Source organism: Festucalex cinctus, chromosome 15 (genome assembly GCF_051991245.1).
Source record: "Festucalex cinctus isolate MCC-2025b chromosome 15, RoL_Fcin_1.0, whole genome shotgun sequence".
NCBI classification, from domain to species: domain Eukaryota; kingdom Metazoa; phylum Chordata; class Actinopteri; order Syngnathiformes; family Syngnathidae; genus Festucalex; species Festucalex cinctus.
The window spans coordinates 24352097-24374026 of record NC_135425.1 but is presented as its reverse complement, the minus strand read 5'-3'; the positions used below and the strand labels follow the sequence as shown (position 1 = coordinate 24374026).

General features: G+C 40.9%; 1 protein-coding gene across 1 annotated transcript in view; it reads right to left on the bottom strand.

Moving 5' to 3' along the window:
• The window catches only part of lamc3 (laminin, gamma 3), a 91569-nt gene that overhangs the window by 26621 nt on the left and 43018 nt on the right, over positions 1–21930 (bottom strand). Inside the window, exons 10-13 of the mRNA XM_077496737.1 lie at positions 21024–21143; positions 13640–13838; positions 8622–8725; positions 650–880 (exon numbers count right to left, since the gene is read on the bottom strand). Coding sequence (XP_077352863.1) covers positions 650–880; positions 8622–8725; positions 13640–13838; positions 21024–21143 — 654 coding nt within the window. The remainder of the gene's footprint in view (positions 1–649; positions 881–8621; positions 8726–13639; positions 13839–21023; positions 21144–21930) is intronic.

Below are 21930 nucleotides of genomic sequence, written 5' to 3'. Positions count from 1 at the left end.
TTAAAGATAATGCTGACACCGGGAATTCCCTACACTTTTATTATTATTATTATTATTATTATTATTATTATTTTTATTTTGAAATTAAGAAATTATGTTGACATTTTGGAAAACTTTATTTACAGTAGAAAACTTTTGGGAGCTGTTTAATTGCTTAGTTTTTAATTTAGTTTAACGCATGTCGATGACCGTACAAGCTCCCCTGCAATTTTTGTTATTATTTTTTTAAACACAACTGTCTGTTCCTTTTTCGTTTAAAATTAAAAGAAAAACATTCAAAGGGTAAAAATTTGAAGTTGTTTTAACAAACATACTTAATGGCTTTTCAACAAAGTAAATTTTTTAAATTTTGACACAAATATTTTCACTTTTCCTGCTAATTGGCTTAAAATATTGATAATAATATTAATAATCGGTATCGGCCCTGAAAAAAAACAAAACATATGGATCTATCACTAGAAATGAACAATTAATCTGCATGCAAACTTACCTTCCTTCTGCACCAAAAAGTTCCACCGATCCCCCCTGCAACATTTGTGCTAAGGCCGAAGCCATGTCTAACATTTAAAAAAATGCTTTGGTGCCATCTAGTGGCAACCCTTTTGGATGGGCGTCAATAACTTGCTCTCAATAATAGTGGATTGCTTACCAGTCTCTGGGTGGCAAGTTCCATGCTGATGGCAGTCGCACGGGACGCACGTGGAGAAGGGTCCACCGTTGGGGACCTCACGGGTGAATCCGGGTGCGCACTGCTCGCAGGATTGGCCCGTGAAGCCGGTGGGACAGGTGCAGCTTTCCACCCAGGGGGCAGGGGGCGCCGTCTGACCGGCTGCGGCGGGGGATGCAGAGGCGAGACGGACCCCCGAGAGCTGTGATGTGTCTGCAGATGGGATGCAAAAGAAGTATGCTACGATAGAAAAGTCATCCGTTCGTTTTCTACAACGTGTCCACATTTGAGGTGAACTAACTCAGCTGAGAGAAGTGGGGTAAATCCTTAAACTCACATTTACATGTATGAGAAATTTAAAGACTTTGATTAGTCAAATATGTCTTTTGGTTAAAGAAGTGGGATACACCCTGGACGGCTCACCAGCTAATGAAAGGACACAAAAAAAAAAAGACCATTCATATTCATATCGACGTACGATTTACCGAATTCCATTAACGGAATATGAATCTTGGTGAGAGAAGCGGGACACACCCTAGATTGGTTGCCACATTAGACAAGCATTCATTCTCACATTCACACATATACACAAATTAAATACTTCAATTAATCCAAGATGACTTTTGGCGAGAGAAGTGGGATACAGCCTAGACTGGTTGCCAGCTAATGACAGGACACAATATAAACAAACAAATGCCCATTCACACTGACGTACAATTTATTGTATTACATTAACGGAATATGAATCTTGGTGAGAGAAGCGGCACACACCCTCGATTGATTGCCACATATAGACAAACATTCAGTCTCGTATTCACACATATGAACAATTTAAATACGTCAATTAATCTCAGATGGCTTTTGGCGAGAGAAGTGGGATACAGCCTGGACTGTTTGCCAGCTAATGACAGGACACAATATAAACAAACAAATGACCATTCACACTCATTCACACCGACGTACAATTTATTGTATTCCATTAACAGAATATGAATCTTGGCGAGAGAAGCGGGACACACCCTAGATTGGTTGCTACATATAGACAAACAAACATTCAGTCTCACATTCACATATATGAACAATTTAAATACTTCAATTAATCCAAGATGGCTATTGGCGAGAGAAGTGGGATACAGCCTAAATTGGTAGACAACCATTCACACTCACATTGACGCCTACGGACAATTTAGTGTTCAGTTAAGGTACGATGACTTTTGGTGAGAGAAGCGGGACACACCTTGGACTATTCACGCCTATGAGCAATATAAATAATAAATATGAGATGACTTTTGGTGAGAGAAGCGGGACACACCCAGGACTGTTGCCATAGCCTACTTACGGACAATTTGGAGTCTTCAGTTAACCCGATATGATTTTTTGCTTCTGAAATATGAAATACATGATCAAGATTTGAACCCTGACCTTCGGGAAGCACACACACTCCGCCAACGTGCCACTGCTGCATCTGAACATCTGCCAGAATCTTTTGCTAACGATTTTCAACTTTTGCCCCTCCGAGTGGCTTTCAGCAGACGCCAAAAACTTTCATGTCACAATTCCATCAAGGCCTCTCGCTCCCGCTTCTCTCATCTGACACCTTTCCGCTCCCCTTCACTTTTTTCTTTTTTTTTTTTTTCCTTTTTCAGCTCGGAAAGCGCGAGAGAGCTCTACCTGTCGTTATTTTAATGACCGTAAAATCTGAGGACTGTGCGCTTTAACATCCTACCTAACTCAAATCCAAAATTGGAATTGGACCGCGATCTGACATGCTCGACTGACGACGAGTGTCAAATCTCTTTTTTTTTTTTTTTTTTTAATTACGCCAAATTCCGTGTTGAAAACCAACCCTCATTTCACACTTTCTACTCGCTTCTCCACCGTGCGGACGACAGGCCGGGCAGGGCCCATCTTGGCCCGTCTTATTATCCCGCCGCGCCGCAAATGAACCCGGCTTTCATTAAAAAACGGAACGGAACCGAACGGCGGCTCGTTAGAAGCCGGTCACGCTCCGCCTTCTTCGCTCACGTCGCCCTCATTACGCCGCCAATCGTTTTTTCATCCGTCTCCGGCGAAACGCGACGACTGTGAGCGCCTCGGTCAAGAGGGAAGAAACGGCAGTTGCGGTTGGGAATAAAAAAAAATGTAAACAAAAGATAAAAGGAGGATTCCGAGGGAAAATGATGACGGCGAAATGACCAACGAGGTTCCCTCTGCCCTTTTCCTCGACATTCGTGTCAGGCTGCTTTTAATGGGAAATGTTGGCCCAAAAAAAAACAAAAAAAACTCCTGGGAATATGGTTCCTCATACAGGGACTAAAAGGCAGGCGACGGACAGAAATAGTGATCATATTATGCTTTATTATATAAAGGACAGTAAAGAAATAATTTACAGAAGCGTAGAGCTGCCAATGTGGAGTAAACATTTTTGGCTGGCGTGTATGTTCGAACATAGTCGCAAATGCGTTCGAAACATACTTGCAAATACGTTCGAACATAGTCGCAAACGCGTTCGAACATAGTCGCAAATACGTTCAAACATAGTCGCAAATACGTTCGAACATACTCACAAATGCGTTCGAATATAGTCGCAAATGCGTTCGAATATAGTCGCAAATACGTTCGAACATAGTAGCAACCACGTTCGAACATAGTCGCAAACACGTTCGAACAGTCACAAATGCGTTCGAATATAGTCGCAAATACGTTCGAACATAGTCGCAAACGCGTTCGAACATAGTAGCAAACGCGTTCGAACAGTCGCAAATACGTTCGAACATAGTAGCAACCACGTTCGAACATAGTCGCAAACACGTTCGAACAGTCACAAATGCGTTCGAATATAGTCGCAAATACGTTCGAACATAGTCGCAAATGCGTTCGAACATAGTCGCAAATGCGTTCGAACATAGTAGCAAACGCGTTCGAACAGTCGCAAATACGTTCGAACATAGTCGCAAACACGTTCGAACATAGTCGCAAATGCGTTCGAACATAGTAGCAAACACGTTCGAACATAGTCGCAAACGCGTTCGAACATAGTCGCAAATGCGTTCGAATATAGTCGCAAATACGTTCGAACATAGTCGCAAATGCGTTCGAACATAGTAGCAAACGCGTTCGAACAGTCGCAAATACGTTCGAACATAGTCGCAAACACGTTCGAACATAGTCGCAAATGCGTTCGAACATAGTCGCAAACGCGTTCGAACATAGTCGCAAATACGTTCAAACATAGTCGCAAATACGTTCGAACATACTCACAAATGCGTTCGAATATAGTCGCAAATGCGTTCGAATATAGTCGCAAATACGTTCGAACATAGTAGCAACCACGTTCGAACATAGTCGCAAACACGTTCGAACAGTCACAAATGCGTTCGAATATAGTCGCAAATACGTTCGAACATAGTCGCAAACGCGTTCGAACATAGTAGCAAACGCGTTCGAACAGTCGCAAATACGTTCGAACATAGTAGCAACCACGTTCGAACATAGTCGCAAACACGTTCGAACAGTCACAAATGCGTTCGAATATAGTCGCAAATACGTTCGAACATAGTCGCAAATGCGTTCGAACATAGTCGCAAATGCGTTCGAACATAGTAGCAAACGCGTTCGAACAGTCGCAAATACGTTCGAACATAGTCGCAAACACGTTCGAACATAGTCGCAAATGCGTTCGAACATAGTAGCAAACACGTTCGAACATAGTCGCAAACGCGTTCGAACATAGTCGCAAATGCGTTCGAATATAGTCGCAAATACGTTCGAACATAGTCGCAAATGCGTTCGAACATAGTAGCAAACGCGTTCGAACAGTCGCAAATACGTTCGAACATAGTCGCAAACACGTTCGAACATAGTCGCAAATGCGTTCGAACATAGTCGCAAATGCGTTCGAATATAGTCGCAAATACGTTCGAACATAGTCGCAAACGCGTTCGAACAGTCGCAAATACGTTCGAACATAGTAGCAACCACGTTCGAACATAGTCGCAAACACGTTCGAACAGTCACAAATGCGTTCGAATATAGTCGCAAATGCGTTCGAACATAGTCGCAAATGCGTTCGAACATAGTAGCAAACGCGTTCGAACAGTCGCAAATACGTTCGAACATAGTCGCAAACACGTTCGAACATAGTCGCAAATGCGTTCGAACATAGTAGCAAACACGTTCGAACATAGTCGCAAACGCGTTCGAACATAGTCGCAAATGCGTTCGAATATAGTCGCAAATACGTTCGAACATAGTCGCAAATGCGTTCGAACATAGTCGCAAATGCGTTCGAACATAGTCGCAATTGCGTTCGAACATAGTCGCAAATGCGTTCGAACATAGTCGCAAACATGTTCGAACATAGTCGCAAATGCGTTCGAATATAGTCGCAAACGCGTTCGAACAGTCGCAAACACGTTCGAACATACTCGCAAATGCGTTCGAATATAGTCACAAATGTGTTCGAATATAGTCGCAAATGCGTTCGAATATAGTCGCAAATACATTCGAACATAGTAGCAAACACGTTCGAACATAGTCGCAAACACGTTCGAACATAGTCGCAAATATGTTCATAGTCGCATATACGTTCGAATATAGTCGCAAATACTTTCGAATATAGTCGCAAATGCGTTCGAACATAGTCGCAAATATGTTCATAGTCGCATATACGTTCGAACATACTCACAAATGCGTTCGAATATAGTCGCAAATGCGTTCGAATATAGTCGCAAATACGTTCGAACATAGTAGCAACCACGTTCGAACATAGTCGCAAACACGTTCGAACAGTCACAAATGCGTTCGAATATAGTCGCAAATACGTTCGAACATAGTCGCAAACGCGTTCGAACATAGTAGCAAACGCGTTCGAACAGTCGCAAATACGTTCGAACATAGTAGCAACCACGTTCGAACATAGTCGCAAACACGTTCGAACAGTCACAAATGCGTTCGAATATAGTCGCAAATACGTTCGAACATAGTCGCAAATGCGTTCGAACATAGTCGCAAATGCGTTCGAACATAGTAGCAAACGCGTTCGAACAGTCGCAAATACGTTCGAACATAGTCGCAAACACGTTCGAACATAGTCGCAAATGCGTTCGAACATAGTAGCAAACACGTTCGAACATAGTCGCAAACGCGTTCGAACATAGTCGCAAATGCGTTCGAATATAGTCGCAAATACGTTCGAACATAGTCGCAAATGCGTTCGAACATAGTAGCAAACGCGTTCGAACAGTCGCAAATACGTTCGAACATAGTCGCAAACACGTTCGAACATAGTCGCAAATGCGTTCGAACATAGTCGCAAATGCGTTCGAATATAGTCGCAAATACGTTCGAACATAGTCGCAAACGCGTTCGAACAGTCGCAAATACGTTCGAACATAGTAGCAACCACGTTCGAACATAGTCGCAAACACGTTCGAACAGTCACAAATGCGTTCGAATATAGTCGCAAATGCGTTCGAACATAGTCGCAAATGCGTTCGAACATAGTAGCAAACGCGTTCGAACAGTCGCAAATACGTTCGAACATAGTCGCAAACACGTTAGAACATAGTCGCAAATGCGTTCGAACATAGTAGCAAACACGTTCGAACATAGTCGCAAACGCGTTCGAACATAGTCGCAAATGCGTTCGAATATAGTCGCAAATACGTTCGAACATAGTCGCAAATGCGTTCGAACATAGTCGCAAATGCGTTCGAACATAGTCGCAATTGCGTTCGAACATAGTCGCAAATGCGTTCGAACATAGTCGCAAACATGTTCGAACATAGTCGCAAATGCGTTCGAATATAGTCGCAAACGCGTTCGAACAGTCGCAAACACGTTCGAACATACTCGCAAATGCGTTCGAATATAGTCACAAATGTGTTCGAATATAGTCGCAAATGCGTTCGAATATAGTCGCAAATACATTCGAACATAGTAGCAAACACGTTCGAACATAGTCGCAAACACGTTCGAACATAGTCGCAAATATGTTCATAGTCGCATATACGTTCGAATATAGTCGCAAATACTTTCGAATATAGTCGCAAATGCGTTCGAACATAGTCGCAAATATGTTCATAGTCGCATATATGTTCGAACATAGTCGCAAATACGTTCGAATATAGTCGCAAATGCGTTCGAACATAGTCGCAAACGCGTTCGAACATAGTCGCAAATATGTTCATAGTCGCATATACGTTCGAACATAGTCGCAAATACGTTCGAATATAGTCGCAAATGCGTTCGAACAATCGCCAATATGTTCGAACATAGTCGCAAATGCGTTCGAATATAGTCGCAAATACATTCGAACATAGTAGCAAACACGTTCGAACATAGTCGCAAACACGTTCGAACATAGTCGCAAATATGTTCATAGTCGCATATACGTTCGAATATAGTCGCAAATACTTTCGAATGTAGTCGCAAATGCGTTCGAACATAGTCGCAAATATGTTCATAGTCGCAAATGCGTTCGAACATAGTCGCAAACGCGTTCGAACATAGTCGCAAATATGTTCATAGTCGCATATACGTTCGAACATAGTCGCAAATACGTTCGAATATAGTCACAAATGCGTTCGAACAATCGCCAATATGTTCGAACATAGTCGCAAATACATTCTAACATACTCACAAATACATTCGAACATACTCGCAAATACGTTCGAACATACTCGGGCAACGTTCCCATCAAAAGCAATGCATGGAATTACATGGCGGCCATGTTGGTAGGGGCAGCAGTCCCAGAAAAAGAAATGAAAGCACGGACATTAGCTTAGCATCTACATATTTCATATCTATGACTGTTCAAAGGAGCAAGCTCTCGTCATGTAGCAACTGTACGCATCTCTCGAACATTCTATTTTTGGTACAGTACACAATTTTTTATTTTTTTTTAAAGCCCTTCTCTAATGGCCATCCAATCTTAATGGCGGTGGAAAAAGGAAGCACGCTAACCATTTCAAGAACGAGTGAGCAACATTTGGGAATAAACGTCCTATTTTTTTTTTGTTTTTGTTTTTTTTTTTGCACAGGATACAGCTCGCCGTGTACAACGCTTTTAACATTTTATGCTCAAATCCTTTCTGCCGCATTCCAATTATTGATGAGCATCTGACAGAAACGTCGTCTCCACGAGGAAATGTCCCGAAAAAAAATCATAAAAAAAAAAAAATAACCGTGCATCATTTCCCGCCATCGAGCAACGAGTAGGAGTGCCGTTTTCCGGGTTTCGAATATGGGTTAGAGGTAGAAACTTAGTTTTTCATCATAAAGTTTAAAGGGGTACTTAACTAATTGAACAATTTTCAGCAGTTAATTTTCTACTTGCTGTCGACTGATGATGACATCACCCGTGCTGAGGAAGTCGGTAACGACCAATCATGGCTCAGTTTACTGACCGAACCCGGAAAACAGGGGAGCCATGATTGGCCGCCCGTTACCTACTTCCTCAGCAGGGGTGATGTCATCATCAGGCGACAGCAGGTAGAAAAATTACTTTTTAAAGGTATTAATTGTACATGAAAAATTATGAAGTTATTAAAGTCATTCTAGACAAAAATATTAAATTTTCACTGCTGAAAATTGTTCAATGAGTCAAGTATTCCTTTATAAGGTAAGACAAGTCCATGTGTCTGTGACAGCCACTAGAGGGCGCTTTAACTTGAGGGTCATGCGACCTAATTTATAGTAGATTAAAATATATATATATATAATAATAATAATCATAATAATAATAATAATAATCATAATATACATGCCTATTGAAGACCCGTTTCCCGTTGTGCTAGCATGACGCTAGCTGACGAAGGCACTTATTATGAAGCTTGGATTTAAATTATTTTTTTGCTGGCAAGTCAAAGCAAAAAAAATAAAAAAAAATTGTCAGATGGACGGCTCTTATCTCAAGGCGCCACCGTTACTTGATGCCGTCGGGTTAACTTACAGTTGAGTCCTCCGGCGTTGCTGATGCGCAGCGCCGTCACGTCGTACAGGATCCGGCGGAACTCCAAGGCGGGCAGCTTTGGTGTCATCTGGCTTTCATCGAGCCTGCGACGACACCAGAACACATCCTCTTAGTTTCCGGCAGATTAAATGGCAGATGTGTAGCGTCTCTTTGATCACACTTTAGCCGCACCGCACCAGTAATCTTCACATTTGGGGATGATTACAAGCTTGCCGCCGCACACATTACATTATGTGCCTGACACGAAAAAAAAAAATGGAGGATGCAAATGTGCTGACTTTGACATGTTCGGGGCGTCTTGACGGTTGAGCTTGACTCAACCCGGCTGCCGGATGATCTGTGATTGCCACGCGGCGACATATCTGACATGTAGTGTGGTGCCGTGTTTTATTGCCGCCGCCGCAGGTGCGGCGTCAGCTCCTTCCCCGAAAGACGGATAACACCGCTGCCGAGTAAAATACAGCGAGCACCTGCGAGATCGCGGTTCTTCATTCGCGCCTCCGCTTGTTGAAAAAGTTGAGATTTTTCCATTGAACTCTCATTTTTTTTGTATTAAGCACGTTATCCTGTCAGAAATGCATCTTGGTCAAGTGAACATAAACAAAACAATTGAAAGCACACAATGAACATAATATTTGAGCTTGCTGACAGGGTGGACATTTTTTTTAAGCTAATGTTAGCATTTATTGAGCATGTTATGCTCTCTGAAATTAATATTGGTCAAGCTCCCACATTTAAAAAGATAAGTTAACAGAAAGCAGAACATAAACGATATTTGAGCATGGTGACAGGGTGGACATTTTTTTTTTTTTTTTTTTAGCTAATGTTAGATAAGCTAATGGTTATGCTGTCTGAAATGAATATTGGTCAAGTTCCCACATTTAAAAAGATAAGTTAACAGAAAGCAGAAAATAAACGATATTTGAGCATGGTGACAGGGTGGACATTTTTTTTTTTTTAAAGCAAATTTTAGCATTTATTGAGCACATGTTATGCTGTGTGAAATTAATATTGGTCAAGCGCCCACATTTAAAAAGATAATAAGTTAACAGGAAACAGAAAATAAACGATATTTGAGCATGGTGACAGGGTGGACATTTTTTTTAAGCTAATGTTAGTATTTAATGATGAGAACATGGTTATGGCTGTCTGAAATGAATATTGGTCAAGCTCTCACTTTTAAAAAGGTATGTTAACAGAAAGCAGAAAATGAACATAATACTTGAGCGTGCTGATAGGGTGGACATTTAAAAAAAATAAAATAAATTAAGCTAATGTTAGCATTTAATGAGCACACAGTTGACCTTCACTTTATGGCTTGTTTCATTTGGCAAGTCAATTGTTCAACAAATTTCCAGAATGTTTTTTTAAATTTTTTTTTTTTAGGTCTATTGATATTTCCATATGACAGAGTGGACATGTTAATCCTGACATCATCCAACTACACACATACCATGATGAAAACAGAATAGAAGTATTTCTTTTGCAACTATCCACTCTTTCAGCCTCCATTCAAAAAACAAAATACTTCAAAAAGTTTTTTTTATAAGGGGCAGTTACTCCACAATGACAGGGTGGACAACAAAGACACGTGCAAAATGTGCAGTGCGTGGGACATGGCAAAATCATGTTCATGTTCTACTGCGGCATTACATTAAACAAACAGAAGACAAAGAAAAAGCCAAACCCACTCGAATTCCGCTGCGATGTGTTCGGGTCTGGGATTTCCATCAGTGTAAATAAACGACTGTGCGCTTCATGTATATGACGACGAGCACCTCCCCTCTAATTAAAGAGATGCAATTACAAAGCGGGGGGCCCCCAGAGGGGGCTGCGCTCACAGCGCCGGCCAGACGGAGATAAGCGGGCCAAAGTGAACAATGCCGGGCGCGGCGCTCGCACCGACGGGAGCGCCATTGTCCCGCTATAATCGTCGGCGAGCAGAGTCTGCCCGTCATTAAGACTGAGCTGGCACCGCCTCCAACCACCAGCTCATCATCGGAGAAAAAAAAATTCCAGATGAACACGGCTGTTGACTTGTTGGAAATACAAACTATATATATATATATATATATATATATATATATATATATATATATATATATATATGTATATTAGGGGTGTGCGTTCCATCCAAAAAAAGGGCAAAGGGGGCGGCGTTGTTTGCCGGCTCATCGCAGCCAATCATCTCCCCCCTCTTATCTTTCGGCCCTCGGCTCAAATCCTCGCGCCTCAATTTAATCCGCCGCGCTTGCGATGGCGTGATGATCTTTGCACCGAGACGGAGCGCGCCGCCACTTTAACCGATTAACATATTTACCGGACTGGAATTCGGATGGGGGGGGGCTGTCAGTCAAGTGAGTCGTGTGTTTGTGTGTACTCATGTTTATTTATAAAAGCATCTCTCCGGCTCTCTTATTTGCACACCACGCTTGACACCTTTGATTGTTGGGGATATTGAGGCAACAGATGGACACCGGATGAATCGTGCGGATTTGACACCAGTGCCGTTTCTCCAAGAGTATTACTTGTATTACTACTAAAAAAAAAATAGTCGTACATGGAATGCTTATTTAAAGAATGTACTATAGAATAATAAATAATATGGGTGAGTTCCGATGCCAGCTATCGTATCGGGCCGATAACAGGCCTAATTTCAAGGTACCGGTACCCCTCTTGTGGCCATTTTACGATCAAGAACTAAAAATTAAGTTCATGTAATTAAAAAAAATAAATAAATTCTGTACTGCATTGGGATAGGTCCTTATTGAAAATGATTTTTGTTGGAAATTTGATGTAGTTTAGCAAGCATACTAGTGGTACCGGAATCAATGACTGCTCAGGAGTTGAGTACTCGTATCGGTCTGTTAAAAAGAAAAAAAAGAAAGAAAAAAAAGTGGTATCGTGCATCCCCAAATAAAAAAAATTAAAAAAAATAGTAACGCATGTACTGCTGAATCAAAAAATAGTCGTATTGAGTCAAAGAAAATTGTAGCATGTGTACCAATATATGCATAGAACAATGGCACCACATGCACTACGTACTAATAGGAACATTTGCACTGTTTAAAAATATATTTGCAATGTGGCTACTACTAGCTAGCATTACAAAACAAATAATAACTAAATAATTATATATATATAATAATTCAATAATAATTAAACAAAAAAAAAAGTGTACACTGTTTGTGTCCAAAGTCGGTCCTGGTGGGCCGCTAGTCCTGCAGGTTTTGGATGTTTCTCTTCTCCGACACATCAGCAAGTTCTGCATAAGCCTGACAACGATCCAGTTGACTGGAACAGAGAAACATCCAAAACCTGCAGGACTACTGGCCCTCCAGGACCCAGCTTGGCCACCCATGCGCTACACACACAAAAAAAAAAAAAAAAAAAAAAAAAAAAAAATCAAGTAGCAAAATAGTACCACATGTACTCCTGAATACACTTGAAAAAAAAAAAAAAAGTAGTACATACATCGTAACACATTTACTATTGAATAAAAACAGCATAATACTAAAAAAGGAAGACATGTAGTCCATAATTAATCTTGTCAATATCAAGTCTTGGGATGGGCATCCTACTGAGTTTTTGTAATTTGCAAATATTTTTATTTTTTTGGCAAGCGTGAGCGCGTGACAGACGAACGCCGGGGGGTTGCCGGAATGTGGGTTGGGGGTGGATGTGGGAGGAGGAGGAGGAGGAGGAGGAGGAGTTGGGCGATGCGCAAAAGTGTGAGGCGATGTGAGGAGTCTAATGAGACCTGCAGAGAACTTCTTAACGGGGCCGCTCCACTGCCTCGCGCAACCAATCAGCTCTGTTAACCACCACCGCTTGATACGAGCTGTGTGTGCGTGCGGCGTTGGTTGTTATTACGTTCCGGCAAGAATGTGGGCCACATTTGTGTGCGCCTCACGAGAAAAGCAAACTCACGCGTAATTTCCCTAATTGCTAAGTCAATGGATTAATTACACAACACTACGCTGCTGAAATGCACTGTCAATATCAATAAAAGTGGATAATAGAGAAATGAAGCACAACTGGGTATAAAAAAAAACACACACACAACATTGTGGAGCAAACACATCTAATGGAATATTATAGTGCGGCATGACCACAAATTTAGAATCTACAGGAACGTAAACAGAAATTCACACAACATTGTGGAGTGACTGCATGGCAGAGTGTACTGAAATAGAAACTTGTACCTAAACAACATTGTGGAGCAACCACCTACCATGAGTTTCAAGGAACATACGCTGTGGAGCGACTGCACATCTCCTGGTACATAAACATGGATACGCACAATGTTGTGGAGTGAATTTTTCATTTAGATACAGCAAAATAAATATTATGAGAATCAAGCCAGAATTTTTTTTGTTTTGTTTCAAGCACCAGAATAATGACGGAATGTCATGAGAATAAAGTTATATTTGTTTTAGATATAAATTCATAATATTATGAGAAAAAGTAGTAATCATGACACAATTGTAACCTCACAAAAATAAACATTTTAACACACAAACAGTTGCTCAAAGAAAAATTAAAAACATTGAAATTTAGAATATGTTAATTCTAAAAAAAAAAAAAAAAAAAAAAAAAAAAAAAAAAAAAAAAAAGTGACTTTCTTCTCCTAATATTGCACTTTTCGCCCATGAGAAAAATATGATTTTATTCAAGCAAGAATACAACTTTATTCACATAATACTACACCTAGCAGTACGTATTGTTTCTCTTGAGAAAACAAAACAAAACAAAACAAAACCTTCACCACTTCATTTTTTATTCTCGTCATATGGATATTATTTCCTTTTCTGTATTGCCCCTTAAGACTCCTGTGCGAGTGAATCTCTTCTTGCCTGTGGCTGATCGTTTCCGCATTCTGAGCACGTTTATTGTATGTTCGGCAAAAAAGTGGAATAAATAAATAAATAAAACCATGCAGTGACTCTATATATATCGAGCGCACTCATTTGTCTTCACGTTGTTGAGTTTCCTACCTGACGTCAAAGGTTTTCCGCGGTGTCAGAAGTGGGTGGCCTTGCTGCACGGGGCCCGGCGCGAGTTCGGCGCCCAGCGCGATTCCGGAGCCGCGGAGGAGCACGGAGACGCGGTCGGGAAGCAGTTCCGGCGTCTCGGAGGTGAAGGTGACGGAGAGGAGCCGGCCGTAGCTGTGGATCCGATGACCCACAAATTTGTCTGCAGGAGAAGGAAGGCCGGTCGGAATTTTTTTTTTTTGTCTTCTTCAAGCGAGGAAAAGAAATTCAGCTTTTGATTTCTACTTTTCGCATCGGCAACAACAGATACAGGCAACAATTCAATGGTAAAAAGATATTGAATCTTTTTTTTTTTTTTTTCGGAGAGACGCATACCCCTTTGAAAACATATTTTATTTTTACTTGCGCAGCGTTTGCACTGCAGCTTTGTTGAAATTCCAAACAAGTTAACCATGAAGTTCTAAAGTTGCGCTCTCGCCTGGATGCAGTTTTACATATTTTTACATATTTATTTATTTATTTATTTTTTTTTCTGCTGGCGTAGGAGGATCCCTTTAATTACGCTCGTCGAGGGAGAGTGTTAAAAGCGGGCGCTTTTACATGAAGGGAAGCAAGAATCAATTTATAAACGAGCCCTAAATGATTCATTGGGTGACATTTTTTTTTTTACTAAATTCATTCATTGGCGACGGGCAAATCAACATCATCGTGTCTTATCTTGCATTTCAGATGACATCGTGGATTTGCGCTGCGCCGTTCATACGCAAGCCAGATCCAATCGGAATATAATAATCCCAGATCAAATCCAACCATAGACACAAATGACTTGTTTGTTCAAAAGTTTTCTTGGAACTAGAACCTTCTCTCAAGACTAGAACGCTCCCTTGGGACCACTGGAACCTTCTCTTGAGACTAGAACCCTCGCTTGGGACTAGAACCTTCTCTCAAGACTAGAAGCCTCCCTTGGGACTGGACTAATGTCTTGGGACTAAAACCCTCCCATGGGACCAGACCAATGTCTTGGGACTAGAACCTTCCCTTGAGATGAATTTGTTAATTCAAGACGGCACATTTCTCTGGCTGCTCGTATAGACTCTCAAGATAACTTCCCTTTGCAATATAATCTTGTTTCAGGACTACAACCTTCAATTAGGAACAGATAATAATCTTGGGTCTAGTATATTCCCTCAAGATTAGGACCTGCTTTTGGGACTAGAACCTTCACTTGAGACTAGAAGACTCCCTTGGGACCGGACCGATGTCTTGGGACTGACTAGAACTTACACTTGGGACGAGTATGTTATCTCAAGAGCAGACCCTTCTCTGGGTACTGGTATCAACTCTCAAAACTAGAACCTTCCCTTTGCAATATTATCGTGTTTCAGGACTAGACCCTGTAATCTTGTGACCAGACAGTCCTGTTCTCTCAAGACTAGGACTTTCTTTTGGGACTAGATGCTTAACTCGAGACTAGGACATTTTCAATCACCACACCAATAACTTGGGGCTAAAACCCTCCCTTGGGACCAGACAATGTCTTGGGACTATAGACCTTCCCTTTGGGACGAATATCTTATATCAAGAGGAAAACTTTCTCTGGTTACTCGTATCTACACTCAAGGCTAGAACCTTCTCTTTGTAATATAATCTTGTTTCAGAACTACAACCTTCTGCTAGGACCAGACAATCTTGGGACTAGCATCTTCTCTCAAGACTAGGCCTGCTTTTGTGACTAAATTCTTCACTTGAGATAGGAGTCTCCCTTGGTACCGGACCAATGTCTTGGGAATTACTAGAACTTTCACTTGAGATGAGTATGTTATCTCAAGAGCAGACCCTTATCTGGGACTAGAACCTTCTCTTTGCAATATAATCTTGTTTCAGGACTATATCGTGGAATCTTGTGACCAGACAGTCCTTTTGGGACTAGGATACAGTCGTCTCTCAAGACTAGGACTTTCTTTTGGGACGAGATCCTTAACCCGAGAGGAGGACATTTTTCAATCACCAGACCAATGACTTAGGACTGGAACCATCCTTTGGGACCAGACCAATGTCTGGGGACTAGAACCTTCACTTGGGACTTTTTTTCAGACGAGACGGTCTGCTAGGGCCAGTTTATTCTCTTGAGAGACCAGACCAATGTCTTTGGACTAGAGCAGGGGTGGACAAACTCGGTCCTTAAGGGCCAGAGTCCTGCAGGTTTTGGAACCAACACAATCTGATTCCACTCAACAGGATCGTTATGCAGAGCTTGCCGATGAGCTGACAATATAGCAGCTGTGGTGGAGAAGGGAAACATCCAAAACCTGCAGTACTTCGGTCCTCGAGGACCACGTTTGCCCCGCCTTTGGACTAGAATCTTCACTTAGGACAAGACAAATCCCTTGAAGCTAGAATCTTCTTTTGGGACAAGTAAGTTATCATGAAACAAGAACCTCTCTGGTTTCTTGTAGCTTTTTTTAAGACTAGATCTTTTCTGGAAAATCATTTTGTTTCAGGACAAGAACCGTCATTTAGGACTGGACCGTTCACTTGGGGCTAGAACGTTCTCTTCGGATGTCAACCTTCACCTGGGGCCAGAACCAATCTCTCAGGTCTAGTATCATCTCTCCAGACAAGATCCTTCTCTGGGGCGCTAATAAGCAGACTTAGTCAAAGGTTTTATAATGAAATAAAATATTCATATCTTGTTACAGTTACTTGTATTGCCATTGTTTTTACGGTGAAAAGTGTGTTTGAAATCCTCCTGAATGCCTGAAAAACAGAAAATAGTTCAGTGGCGGCGCGGACGTCAGGCACTCGGGTGAAGGGTCGTCATGGCGACCCATTTTCCGTGCGATTGGAGTGCTTAGGTTGGTGTGAATGAAGCGGGCGCCGGGTGTCCTTCGTCGTCTTCATCTCTCTTTTTTTTTTTTTTTTAATCTTACTCTTTCCTCGCACTTGTTATTTCATCAGCTTTTGCTTTTTGTTCCTGTGATGGTGACGATGATGACGATGATGATGATGATGAGACCTTCACGCCGCATTCAACAAATTTCTTTTAAACTCTCACTGGAAATCGCCCAAGTGAGGTTACCCGAACCTGCTCGAGCAGATTTCTATGCGCCTCTCCTAAAATAAACAGTTTCTGTTTTTTTGTCATCACTTGACCAAATCGATGATGTTGAAAAAAAAATAGATGTCGCTTTATTTTTGTAGTCTGCTTCAATATTTTAACCATCAAAAAATTGGATGACTCCCTGTCTGCTGCAAAAAATAAATACCTCTCCCCAAAAGAGACGCTTCCTTGTATCGAATGTCAAAAAAAGGCGCTTCACTGTTTCCAAAGTATGTTTGACTGAACAAAGACCTCTCCCCAAAAACTGTAGACAACTTCCTGTTTTCGTCGCCCACTTCAACAAATAAATGCCTCTCCTCAAGATACCTCCATGATCATGATGTTGTCTGTTTCTGCCGCTCACTTAAGGCCTCGCCCCGAATTATTGCTTCCCTGTTTCCCAAGTTTCCCTTAAACAACAATGACAAAAAAACACAAGTCGTCTAATAGACACCTTCTTGTTTCCATCCATGTTTGTATGGTCAAAACCCAAAAAAAATAAACGCCTCTCCCCAAATAGATGCTTCCTTTGCACCCGTACGCACTCCCTGCAAATGCGCTCCCTCGCTCACTATCCACCAGAGAGAGATTTATTCAAACGCTCGCTAACCCTGCGTGGCACTTTCCTCTCCTTGCCAGATTGCTGTCAGGACTCGAGTGAGATGACCTCCGCCGCTCTCCAACCGAACCCCTCCTTCGCACCCGCGCCGCAGCGAGCAGCTGATCGCGCTTGTTTTGCGAGACCTCGGCAGCTGCTCTCCACCGGTCGGTCTGGCGTATAGTCGCCGCGGGGGACCTGAACTCGGCCTGTGTCAAGGATCAAGCAGATGTCGGGGATCAAGAGGGAGACGTACGATCGCAGCCGCCACGTCATCCCCGCTTGGGTCTTCAATTCCAAACATCGCCGATGCCGTTGAAGTAGCAGTTGTCTAACTGGTGGGTCGGGATCCAAAAGTAGTCGTGCTGTCGAGGAATGACATTTTGCTTCTACTAAGATTAGGAATGGACAGTAATCGAAGTACCGGGATAAAAGTAATGAAAAAAAATGAAACACAAAATTAAAGAAATGAAAAAAAAAAAAGGTATAGCGCTCAAAGTTTGAAATAAATAAGCAAACATATGTGTATATACACGGTATATATATATATATATATATATATATATATATATATATATATACCGTATATATATATATATATATATATATACCGTATATATATATATATATATATATATATATATATATATATATATATATACCGTATATATATATATATATATACCGTATATATATATATATATATATATACCGTATATATATATATATATATATATATACCATATATATATATATATATATACCGTATATATATATATATATATATACCATATATATATATATATATATACCATATATATATATATATATATATATACCGTATATATATATATATATATATATATATACCGTATATATATATATATATATATATATATTTACCGTATATATATATATATATATATACCGTATATATATATATATATATATACCATATATATATATATATATATATACCGTATATATATATATATATATATATATATATATATATATATATTTACCGTATATATATATATATATATACCGTATATATATATATATATATATTTACCGTATATATATATATATATATACCGTATATATATATATATACCGTATATATATATATACCGTAATATATATATATATATATATATATATATATATATATATATATATATATATATATATATATATATATATATATATATATATATACGGTATATATATATATATACGGTAAATATATATATATATATATATATATATATATATATATATATATATATATATATATATATATATATATATATACGGTATATATATATATATATATATACATATATAAATAAACTAATAAAAAAAAAATAAAAAAAAATGCAAATCTTTTTCTTTTAACCCCCAAATAAGTAACTTTGAGTCCAGATTGTCGCATCCGTACAAGCTGTCATAACGCAAAGTCGTCATCACAAGTGGGCCAGCGCCGAAGTTTGTTGTCCATGACAATGCAAGATGTTGATTCCAAATGAAAAACGGCGGAAGCGGCCATCGGATACTGAGGATGAAGCGCCCAAGAGTGACGGCTCCAGGGCTTTGCCAGCCTGCCGATTGTCACTGACAATTCAGCGACCCCCCCTCACCAAATAAGATCCCCGTCACCCTCCCCACCGCCATCTTACTTTCACGCAATCCGCGGAGCTGTCGCCGCCAAGTCCGACACCCACTTGTCAGCCGGCATTTGGGAGCGCACGAGCGTGTCGCGTTGGTCCCGCCGAGTGTCGGCTTATGTCTCTGGAGTTGTGTGAATCGCTAAAACCATCTTCGGCCCGCTTCGACTTCCTTAAAAAGGATTGATGGAATTCTGCCCCCGATGCGACTGCCGGCGAGGGCGATAAATTCATGCAATCTCATAAATCTGACAATCTGTGTGTGAAAACGTGACTAACAACAAACATATAGAAACAATGGCTTTGTGCTGCAACGTGATAATGTAAGGCATTATGAGATAATTACGATTAATGAGCCCATTACAACTTCAGTAAAAGGCCACAAAATAAAATAAAAAATGTTTATACCATGGTGATGTCATTGCATGCTTGTGAATGGAAATCTCATTACTCCACCCCAAAAAATATTTAAAGCTGTTTGTCAATAAAAAAAAATAAAAAATCTACTTAATAAAAACATAACTAGGTCCTTGACGGAAAATTGATTTTTTGAGGCCCATGCCGATATTTGCCAGAATACAACTGACAGCCGATAAATTAAAAAAAAAATATACATATGATGAATAAAATAGCTTCTTTTTTTTTTGGGTCCCTCACCCTTAATGTTTACATCAACAACAAAAATTAACTCCAGCCAGGACAGTCGACTTTTTTTTCCACGAATTTTGTCCTTTTTAAAAAAAAAATTGTTTCAACAGAGAATAATCGGCTGATTTTTTTTTTCCCCCCAATGTATGGAGGGGCGAGTGTGGCTGTTTGAACACCATTATCTTTTTCTTGTAATATGTTAATGTAGGGGGAAAAAAAATGGCAAAAATCCCCCCCCAAAAAAATAAAAAATTTGCACCGATTTTTGCCAATTTTAAAAGTGTAGTTTAATCGGTTAGGTCCGAGTAATAACACAATTAGAATTGTAATGCATTTGGGCATCATATTTATTTTATTTATTTTATTGTATAAAAAAAAAAAAGAAAAAAAAAAAAAGAAAAAAAAAAGAAGAGAGCTAAGTTTCATCAGTTTTCACAAATTATTTAAAATTGTAAGAAATTGAGCTTTTTTTCTACATGGCCCTGGTTGATCTCCTTTGCTCTGCTGCCACCTGCTGGCCGTTTGTGTAATAACTACCATTTCTGCAACCGTTCTTTGCAGTTGAGAGGCCACATCAAAGCCTTCTGTATGCTCTAGCATACAAAAAACAACAAAACGTATAAATACGTCTTTGGGACACTTAGAACATTAAAAAAAACATATTTATACGTTATTGGGAGTAAATGAGTTAAATATCTGCATTTTAAAGTAACAGAGAAGTCGTCTTGAGTGGTAGAATTGCAACATGATTTTCCAAAGACAGCAACTGGAGCCTATCAGCGCGTCCATGACGGCGTCCCACAAAGCTCCCCGCGTTGCCGCAATTTAGGCCTAAACCCTTGGAGGAGGCATCGTTTTAATGGGCTTGTGAGTGTTTTGCTCCTGGCCGCGGACGGCCGGGCCCCGCTGGAGGGTCCTCGCGGGCTTGGCGGCGAGAAGCCGACTTGGCAACGGAGCCAATTTCCACTTTGTTGCCTCTCCAACGCGGTCAATTCCATCAGGCCGCCGCTGCTGGGGCGGCTGATAGAAATGAGCCCTAAATCCTGCGGCGGGGGCCCAGCTTATTCCCTTATCTTCTAAATGGCTCCGATAAAGGGATTGGGGTGGAGGGACGGGTGGGGCGTTTGGACGGAATATCCGCAGTCGGACCCGCTGCCAAATACCACAATTAATCTCAGGAACAACGGGAACAAGGCGAGTATTACAGATGCGCCGCTAAAACCCGTATAAATGACATATTTATGACGGAAGGAGGCGGGGGAGGGGTGTTACTATCTAAAACTAAGACACCAAGCATATTAATCACGTTCCCATGGACGATGATCGGCCACGGATGCAGTCCAGTGTCGATCGTTTTGTGGTGGCACTCACCCGGGGCTCTGTAGAAGCCGGGGTCGTCCTCGGAGAGAGGCAGCAAATAGACTTCGCCCTCCTTCCACAGCAGGGGGTCAAGCCGACCCCCGGAGAACTCGCCCAGCCAGCCGTCCTGATCTGGACCCGAGAAGACATTTGGAAAGGTTACAGTCGGATGTGGAAATGGAATGAAGAATGTCAAACACCGGCCCAACGGATACTGGAAAAGGATCGTTTAGTTCGTCCTTCGGTTTAGTTGGATTATTCGGGTCACAACAAAAAACACGATGTGGTTATTAAAGGGACAGCAACTTTTTGGAGCTTTTAAAATGCTAATTCCTCACCAAAATCATGACAGAATTGGTGATTTCCTGCATTCGTCCCTCTATGACAAATTCTAGGTCATTCTGCTCTCCAAGTACCAGCCCCTCCCATCCTGAGAAAACCAGCGAGTGCTCACTTTATGACATCATAAAGTGCGGACCCACCCCGCACCGCCTCTGCGGACTAAACGCACGCCCACTTTCTCTGAGACCTCCACGTCGGATAGTGACAAAATCGGCCTTTATCAGTCAACATTCTGTCCAAATGAATTCAAAGCGATCGACTATCATTCACATTTGCAATACCAAAGTGAAATGACATTTGGCTGTCTTAAAATCCCACAAAGGTTCTGGCTGACACTTGTGTAAACTACAAGTAAAACGTTTGCACTGTTGAACCTAACTGAATGAATAGTATAGTGGTTAGCGTGCTTGCTGTGTCAGCAGCAAGTCACTGGTTCGAAACCAGCCCAGGTTCAAATGTTTATTGACGGATTAGGTTGCGTCAAGTTGAGTGGCGTACTCAGAGGAGCGCTCAAATGCAGAGCAACAACAGCAGACTGCTCTCCAGGGGGCGCAGCAATCACACAGCAATCTTTCGC